This window comes from Nicotiana attenuata, unplaced genomic scaffold (assembly GCF_001879085.1).
Source record: "Nicotiana attenuata strain UT unplaced genomic scaffold, NIATTr2, whole genome shotgun sequence".
Lineage (NCBI taxonomy): Eukaryota > Viridiplantae > Streptophyta > Magnoliopsida > Solanales > Solanaceae > Nicotiana > Nicotiana attenuata.
In genome coordinates, this window is record NW_017671590.1 from 48,058 (window position 1) to 57,695 (window position 9,638).

Below are 9,638 nucleotides of genomic sequence, written 5' to 3' on the forward strand. Positions count from 1 at the left end.
AAGCTTGTAATGTGGTTGCAAAAGAAACATGATTACGACTCAAAGGGTTAACTACGATACATAGTAATTAGCAGGGTAATATATATATATATATATATGGCTCAACAAAGAAACGCCTATATCACTTCCCAGACTGAACAAAACTACTATTTCACTTTGCAAATACACGGGGCAAGTTCTAGACATCAAATACAATGCACAGAATAACACACAAACCCCACACACACATGGCACATAACTCACTCATGATTGGACTCATCAAGACACTCTAGTCAAAGCAGTTAAGAAAAATTAAGATCATACAATTTAAGGTACTTATACAAGAGTAAAAAACTGAGCCTAAGTGTCACAACCAAAGAACTCACTATGCCCAAGGCATAACAAAGTCAAGAGATATTGCTTCAATTCCAACAATAACACAATGGCTCCTACTCCTAAAAAAATAAACTAACTACACCCGGTTCAAACAAAACGCTTGGAAAAGAACCGTGACACAAAGAAAAACCAAGGGGTAATTTCAACATTACCTACAAAGAAAATCTTTTCGTCTTTTTCCTTTCGACTTAAATCCCTCAAGAAAACTGTCTAGGAGATCTATCGTCGGGAAAAGTCCAATTTTTTCTACTTTTTTTTAGTTAGATTTTCTTAGGAGCTACTAAAATACTACACAAATACAAAAACAAAAATAAGAAGTTAACATTTTTCTAACATACGACTACTAATTATCTAGAGAAATTCTCCCACCCCACACTTAAAGGAGTGCAGTGTCCCCAATGCCCAACTAAAGCAAAACAATAGCGAGGGTGGACAAGAAACTCCCTGAAAGGCCAAAGGCCGAAGCAATAGCGGCTCATGGATACTCAGACTTCCCCCTGGCATGGTCCTTTGTATGGGCACGCCACACTTAGTTCTCACCATCTAGCTCAATTTTGCACTCTTCCAATGGTTTTGCTTCCTATGCTTATAATCCTACAAAATAAAATCAAACACCACAAAAATAATATAATAAAAATAAAACTAAAGGAAAGCAGTAAAGTTGGGTTGCCACCCAATAAGTGCTTGATTTAATATCGCGGCACGACACGGAATCTCATCTACTCATTGGCAAGTAACATCTTTGACTGCTAACGATCAATGTCACTTCCATAATAGTGCTTTACTCTTTATCTGTTCACTAAGAACGTTCTCTCACTACCTAAGACGCACAGCTCAACTGTACCATGTGGAGTGACTCTCACTACCTTAAACGGGCCCGACCATATCGATTTGAGCTTCCCCGGAAAGAGTCTCAACCTTGAATTGAACAAGAGAACCAATTGGCTTGGTCCTTTCTTTATATAACTTCGCATTCTCATATGCGTGCAAGCGAAACTCATCAAGCTCGTTCAATTGCATCAATCGTTTTCTACCCACTAATTCTGCATCAAAGTTCAGCTTCTTTATCGCCCAATAGGCCTTGTGCTCAAAATCCACCGGTAAATTGCTTGCCTTCCCATAAACCAGCTTGTAAGGGGAGGTTCCGATTGGAGCTTTGTAGGCGGTCCGGTATGCCCATAGAGCATCATCAAGCTTTGCATCCCAATCTTTCCTACTTGCACTAACCGTCTTCTCTAGAATCTGCTTTATCTCTCTATTTGGCACTTTCAACTTGTTTACTAGTCTGAGGATGGTAAGCGGTCGCAACCTTAAGTTTGACCCCATATTTTGCTAAGACATTTTTCAATAGTTTGTTACAGAATGGGGTGCCCCCATCACTTATCATCACTCTCGGGGTGCCTAACCTTGTAAAGATATGTTTTTTCACAAAGTTCAACCTTGGTATCATTGGTAGGAAGAGCAATGGCCTCCGCCTACTTCGACACATAGTCAACGGCCACCAAAATGTACTTACAGCCATTGGACGAGGAAAATGAACCCATAAAATCAATTCCCCACACATCAAAAATTTCAACCTCCATAATACCATGCAATGGCATCTCATGCCTTTTCATAATTGTTCCTGTTCTCTGGCACCTATCACACCTCCTCACGAACTCATGGGCATCTTTAAATAACCTAGGCCAATAGAAACCCGATTGCAACACCTTTGCTACTATTTTGTTACCCGCATGATGACCACCATAAGGCGACGAGTGACCATCATGTATGATAGCATTTATTTTATATTCGGGCACACATTTTCTCATTAACTGATCAGTACAAGATTTGAACAGAAACGGCTCATCCCACACATATGATCTCACATCTCACAAGAACTTCTTTTTAGTACGAGGTTCATGATCAGGCGGAATTTATCCACTTGCCAGATAGTTTGCAAAATCTGCATATCATGGCACCTCCCCAGCAGTAACGACCAACAATTGCTCAGCCGGGAAGGTTTTCTTGATGACATCTCCCTCAACTACATGATTTCGAGTTTCTAACTTGGACAAGTGATCAGCCACTTGATTCTTTATTCCTTTACGGTCTCGGATCTCCAAGTCAAATTCCTGCAAGAGTATAACTGTAAGGCCCCGTGAAAATTTCTACTCAAAACCCGAAAGCTCGTAGTGCCAAGTTAGGAATATGTGTTAGAAATTTGTAAAAGCTCGCCGGTTCGAACCCTTTGGACTGATCTATGCATTAAAAAGTTAAGGAATAATGTTTTCCAGAAAAGTGCATTTATACGGTCCATTATGCGGTCGCATAATAGCTATATGGACCGCATAGTCGCCGCATAGTCAGACAGTTTGATGGTTCATTTTGAGGTCAACTATGCGGCCCATTATGCGACCGCATAATCAATATGCGGGCCGCATAGTCATCGCATAATCCCCTTGGAATTTTTGCGAAGGGCAGTTCTGCGGTGCATTATGCGACCGCAGAACAGGTATGCGGACCGCATTCTTGTCGCATACCCGGGTAGTTTGTTCGGGTTTTTGAAGCCATTTTTGCGGTCCCTTTTGCGGGCCGCATGTCCATTATGCGATCGCATATGCGATCGCAGATTGTGTCGGGGCTCCTATTTTCTAACTTTTAAAACCCAACCCCATTCCATTAAAAACACCCCATTAGACCCCTTTTATGCTATTTTACTGCAAATAGAGTGTGAGAGGAAGTTCTAGAGGGAGAGAGAGTGATCTTCATCAAGTCCCCACCCAATCTTTGCCTAAACCCTTGAAGAATTTCAAGTAAAGCTGCTAGGCCTTCACCCCAAGAGGTAAGAACTTGAGCCCTAACCTTTGGTTTCGAAATTCACACTAGAATGAGTAATTAGCTTGTGGTTCACGGGTATAAAAAGGATTTTCTTGCATGCATAAAAGATAATAGGGTATGGGGAGGTTGTGAACTAAAAAGATAGCAATTGGGGTGTAAGATGATGAAAATCTCTCACAAAAGGGTCCTAAAAATTACAATGCACACTTAGTGCTTGCTAATATGCTCAAAAGAGCTAGAACCTTAATCATGCCTCTAATTCTCCGTTTAACTTGTAATTTTCATAAAATAGATCGAAGTTGCTAGAAAATTCCGGAATTTACTGTAAGGATTTAAGGAAAGCTCTATTGAGGTATGTATGGCTAAAACCCCCTCTTCTTAGAAATTGAGCTTCCATGGTGTCTGTGCAAATGTTGTAAGTCCGAAATTTGATTGATGTAGTACTTGTTATATCGAATGAATTGATGTTGTGAAAATGTATGTGGAAGGTGCGTCTCCATGTGCTATTCTTTGTAAAAATTGAGGATGCGTGGATAACATGAGCTATGTGCTAAATGCCTAAATTTCAAGTCAAGGTTACATTGTGATTAATATGCCGAACTAGATGAATACCTCTCTATGCTTATAACTTGAATTGCTTTTGTATGTGCCTATGATCTTAAATGGCAAGGTTAAAGTTGAAAATGGGAATAATGTGAAACGTGAGTTATGGAATGTGGCCTAGTGCTAAGTATGATGTGGTAATTGTGGCCCCAGGTGCCGATGAACTAATACATGTGAAACCAAAAATTGAAGTGAGATGATTAACGGAAAAGGGTAACGTCTTGGTAAGACGACTTAGTCGATCGGGCCCTGATCGGACGCCATGCTACACACACATGGTGGTATTGTATTGATAATTGAAACTGGAAAGTGAGAATGAAATGAGGGTAACGTCTTGGTAAGACGGCTTAGCCGATCGGGCCGTGATCGGACTCCGCTCAAGAAAGCGGTGGTGTTGTGAATGATGATGTAACAATATGGAATGCCCCAACCTAAAGTTACGAAAACTATGTGTAAGCTATGTGATCTTTTTATATTGTTAATGTGGTGATTGTTTGAAGCTTTGTAGTCCTTATGATTTCTTTTTACTCTTGTATGGTTGTTCTTTCTAATAGGATGGTGTTTGGTTATACATACTAGTATTATTCCATGGTACTAACGTCCCTTTTTGCCGGGGGCGCTACATTTTTGAATAAATGTAGGTGGCTCCATAGCGGACAGTGCCGATCGTGCGTAGCGGAGTATCCTCCTCTCAAAGTCTTGGTGAGCCCCTTTCTCCTTCAAGGGGTTATGTTGTACATCTTTTGTTGTAGACTTCCACTTTTGAGGTATAGTCGGGGCCTTGTTGCAAGCGTTGTCATAATTGTATTTTATATCCTTAGAGGCTCCATTGACGTTTGTGTGGGTTATGTTCGGATATCGGATGGGTCAATGTACTGTATAGTAATTCTGAACTCTAGTTCTTCTAAACTGTAACTATATGAAATCTTGAAAACTTAGCCATGGTTTAAGGTTTGTGATATGAAAATGAATTAACAATGTTGAATGTACGATTTTTGCTATTGTCTAAATAAAAGAAATCATGGTTTCCTTAATCGTATTGAGTTGGGTAGAAAGTGTTAAAAAGGCTTGCTCAGTTGGGTTCACTCGATTGAGCGCCAGTCGCGCCTCCCGAGGTTGGGGCATGACAAACTTGGTATCAGAGCCTAAGGTTTTAAAGTGTCCTAGGATGTCTCGGAGCCGTGTCTAGTAGAGTCCTTATTATCGGTGTGTAGTCGACCACATCTATAAGTTGGAGGCTACTTGGGCATTTAGGAATAACACCCTTCTCTGATATTCTGGATCGTGCGGCAATTGTGAAACTATTCCCCCTCTAACTAGTGCATTCGTTCAATTTTCAGTACATGGCACCTAAGAATAAAACCAGGACTGGCCAAGGAGTCAATGCTGCCCCAGGAGCGGCAATTTGCTCTGTAATTGATGATGCGGGTGATAACCTGAGGGGTGAGGACATTCCCCCGACTGCTACACAAGTTCCTACACCTGCTGCGGGTGCTACTATCCCTCCCATTGATACTCCTGTTCTGCCTCCAGCCCCAGCTTCCGGTTCTGGTAATTTTGATGGGGATCTTAGGGGAGCTATTCAGATGTTGACTCAGCTAGTGGCCTCACAGGCCCAATGGTCAAATGTTGCGCCCAGTTCATCTAGTCAGCAAGGGGATTCCACCAGTTCAAGGGTAAACAGATTTCTTCAGTTAGACCCTCCAGTGTTTTCGGGTGCAAATCCAGAAGAGGACCCCCAGGATATTATTGATGATATGCACAAGACCCTCAGGGTTATGCGTGCAACTGAGACAGAGGGGGTAGAGTTGGCTGCCTACCCTTTGAAAGGGGTGGCCTATGCATGGTTTGAGTTGTGGGAAGATTCCCGTGAGGAGGGGAGCCCTCCGGCGGGGTGGAGCGAGTTCGCCGATGCCTTTATAGATCATTTCCTGCCTGCTGAGATAAGGGCAGCCCGTGCAGCAGAGTTTGAGAACCTGAAGCAAGGTGGCAGAAGTGTGTGGGAGTACCATATGGAGTTTGCCCGCCTGTCCAAGTATGCTATTCACATGTTGCCCACAATGGAGGCTAAGGTGCGCCGGTTTGTTCAGGGCCTTAATCCTTTGACTATTAATGAGGCTTCTACAGCTGTATTGAATTCTGACATGAATTATAGGAAGATGGTAGCGTTTGCTCAAGCCACAGAGAACCGTAAACTGAAGAACAGTATGGAGAGAGAGGGTAACAGAAAGACCCGGTCTATGGGCAACATGGGTGAGTCACTAGGTAGGGGAAGATCAGCTTTCTGGGGAGGATCATCAGGGACGTCCCAGTCTGTTGAACAGTCTTCAGCCAGCGCATCGCCAACAGGGCCCAGCCAACAGCAACAGTGGGGTCTTTTCAGGCCCAATCAGGGCAACAGGGGATCCCACCAGCGGGGTCGGTCAGGAGAGAGAGCCCAGCAGCAGCAGAGGTCCCCGTGCCCCCTGTCACACCTCCTTTTTTACACCCCGAGGTAATAAGGGAGTTTTTCCAATTAAACTGACATTATTCGAAATGAGATTAATTATTTATCAGAGTCGCCACTTGGGATAGTTTATTTGGTGTCCCAAGTCACCGGTTTATTTTAAATCCCAAATCGAGGAAGTTTTATTTTTAAAGAGTCTGCGAACCAGAAATTCTAGATAAGGAATTCTGTTAACCCGAGAGAAGGTGTTAGGCATTCCCGGGTTCCGTGGTTCTAGCACGGTCGCTTAGCAATTTATACTTGGCTTAATTGTTTAACTACTCATTTTTAAGACCTATGTGCAATTATCTTTCACCGCTTTTAATCACTTGATTTATTCGTAATTAAAGAATTGAGTTACGCGTACGTATACTCTTTTCTTTTGGCGCGTAAAAATCATGTCACGCGAACGTGTCCACGATTAATAACACTTTTGTTAATTTATTAAGAAGGGTTTGGTTGAAGTTGCGCGAACGCATCCCTCGAGTTACTTTTTAGGATTAAAATCACAATTATGTTACACGAACGTATACATAATTACAATAATAATCTAAGTTGAGCCTAAAGTAAGCTACGACTATTTGATTAAGGCATTTATTTACTAAGAATATTTGACCATGGTCACGCGAACGTGTGCCATGGTTTGTTTTGGCATCACAATTATGTCACGCACACGTGTGTTGATACCCAATTTTTCCCTACATATTTTTTATTCTCAAAATATTCTCAAAATAGCGTGTACATGCATATATAAGCATGCCCAAAAGTTTTGGTATTTTTCCTTTATTTTTTAAAGATTTTTTAAATTTATTTATTGTCTATTTTAATACTACAAAATTCAATAATTATTCCCAAACTAGAATTTTTTGGTGAATAATTTATTTTCATTCTCATATTTACACTACGATATAATTAAGGTAATTTTTGCATATTTTTATACATTTGTTTGGTATTTTTTTTAAGCTAAATTGCATATAATTGCAATTATGGCCTATTTTACAATTAACAGCATTTTACAATTATAAAATCACTTTTGGTATTTTTACATTAATATTTATATGTTATTAATTAGTCTAGTACCTTTAATTTATTTTTTAAATAATTTTTTACTATTTTATAAAATGATAGAAGGGGAAAATTGGCTATTTAACAAACAACCCTGTATTATTTCAATTCTAGCCAAATTGGCCACACCCACTATCAGATTCAAATGGCCCAATATCCTAATTAAACTAACCCAGCCCAATCCCTAATATAACTCGGTCCAACCCTTTTTTTAATCTGAGCCGTTGATCAAATGAGATCAACGACCCAGATCTAATTCCCTTAATTAAATTCAATTACCCCCCCCCCCCAGACCCCTCATTCTCTCCGAGATTGTCTCTCTCTCTCTGTATCGTCTCTTCCTCTCCCTTCCCTCTAGAACCTTCTGGTTCTCTCTTCTCCGATGATCTCCACCGCCTCTCCGGCCACCTCCCTTCAACCCCAAGGCTCCGATGGGCCTCTCGTTGTCCTGTTCAACATCTCTAGGACCTTCAAGGTCTATGGACCTTGGTAATTCAGACCTAGGGTTCCTGGTTCTGCTACCTGTGAGTTCTCCGGTGTGATTCAGGCGAAATCACACCCTATATGTCACGATCTCTGAAGTGTTAACAGGTTCTCTCCACTCCTATTAGGGTTTTCCCCCCTTTTTTTGAAACCCTAACCCTCTCCTGAATCTCTCAAAACAGTGTTATTTTCATGCTATTTTCATATTTTTCTCTATGTCCTGCTTATACTCGAGTTTCTTCTAAAAGATTCTCTACTTTGAACCATTTTTACTTTCTTTGAAAATTTAGGGTTTCTTGGATTTCTTTTACGCATATTTCGACCAATTTTCTTTATGATTAAAACCTTTTCCTTGTTTATTCTGACCGATTTCTATGCTCTTACTGTTCTTTAGTTTGACTTTGCTAAAAATCCTAATTTCTAAATAATGTTTCTTCGCTTGATTATGTGTGTTAGCATGCTTCTTTGCTTCGATTATATGTGTTAGCCTAATTTCCTTTGCCTTGTCTCTTTGTGTTAGCATGTTTCTTCGTTTGATTATGTGTGATAGCCTGATTTTCCTTACTTTGGGTCTGTCTGCTTGCCTATTTACTTGATTCTTGTTAATGTCTCATGGTCACCATGCTTCGAATATGTCCTGCTGAATCTTAACCTGTTTTCACTATCTTTGAGTAGTTGTGTTTGTTCATCTCTTATTCCCCTCTGTCTATATGGCTGATTTTGTTTGTTACTCTTGTTCATTCACCTCTATTTATACGTTGAGAATGCAGAATCATGACTTCACATGATTGGTTCTGATATTCTTTGATTGATTGGTAATTCAAAAACTTTCCTTCAAAACCCTAGCATTCTATTCGCCTGTTTTAAATTAACCGATCTTTGTTACCTTATTTGCTATGGTACTCTATTCTACCTAGCCTTTCCTTAATTGTAATTTTCCTGAATTTGGTCTTAATTGGTTACTATATGCATACTGAACCTTGACTCATTCCTTATTTAAACCTGCCCTGATTTTTTCTACTTGCCTTGTATGGTGATGAATCTTTTCGTTTGATTTTGATTCCTTTAATTAATGGGAGTACTTCCTCGATTCTTCAATCAATTGATTCCGAGTTCTTAAATTGACATATTTCTATGATTTTTTACCTTATTTTTACCACCTACTTTCAACTATAAATACCCTAAGTCTTTTACATAGCACACACGACAAGTCTTCCTAGCTTACACACACTGAATACTTTAAAATCTGCATTCTCTCTTGCTCTTTGTTCTATTGCTATTCTTTGCTCCTGCTTATTATTAGCCGGCTGAAAGACAAGGCTAATATAGTGTTACTACCTTGTCTTTGCATCCTACTTTTGCTCTTTTACTGGTATGTCCTAATTAATTTTCAAGTCTCACACCAATGTGTTTATTTTTGTTTCAGTTCATTATCTTTGTGATTTTCTTCTACTTATGCTTCTCCTGCTCAATGTGTCATTGATTCTTTGCTCTAATACTTCACCATGTCTTCTGATTTACATGCTAAGTCTGACTTTGTCTATTCCTTGCTATGCCTATGTCCTGTTGTTATACATTAGCATGCCTAAATTTTACTACTTCCAGGTTCCCCTGAATCCCTTGATTATGTGTAGTCATGTTCATTAAACCTGTATCCCCTTCAGCATTGTGTGATCTATCTGTTCCCTTTTCCCTATGATCCTTGTATGCAATCATGTACTGTTGAACTATGGTTCTGCTGTTTTCTTTTAAAACAAACCCCCTTATTTTCGAAAACTCTTCTTCCTGCACTTCACACTACTCTTAG

General features: G+C 40.1%; 1 protein-coding gene across 1 annotated transcript; it reads right to left on the minus strand.

The window, feature by feature from the left end:
- Nucleotides 1-1,242: 1,242 nt before the first annotated feature.
- LOC109209158 lies at nucleotides 1,243-1,701 on the minus strand. Its single transcript, XM_019372366.1, has one exon. It carries the CDS (start codon nucleotides 1,699-1,701, stop codon nucleotides 1,243-1,245), a length of 459 nt encoding a protein of 152 aa, XP_019227911.1.
- Between the last annotated feature and the right edge of the window lie 7,937 nt (nucleotides 1,702-9,638).

Excerpts from the sequence above, each read along its gene's own strand:
- LOC109209158 (XM_019372366.1), bottom strand. The coding sequence starts at position 1,701 with ATGGGGTCAAACTTAAGGTTGCGACCGCTTACCATCCTCAGACTAGTA.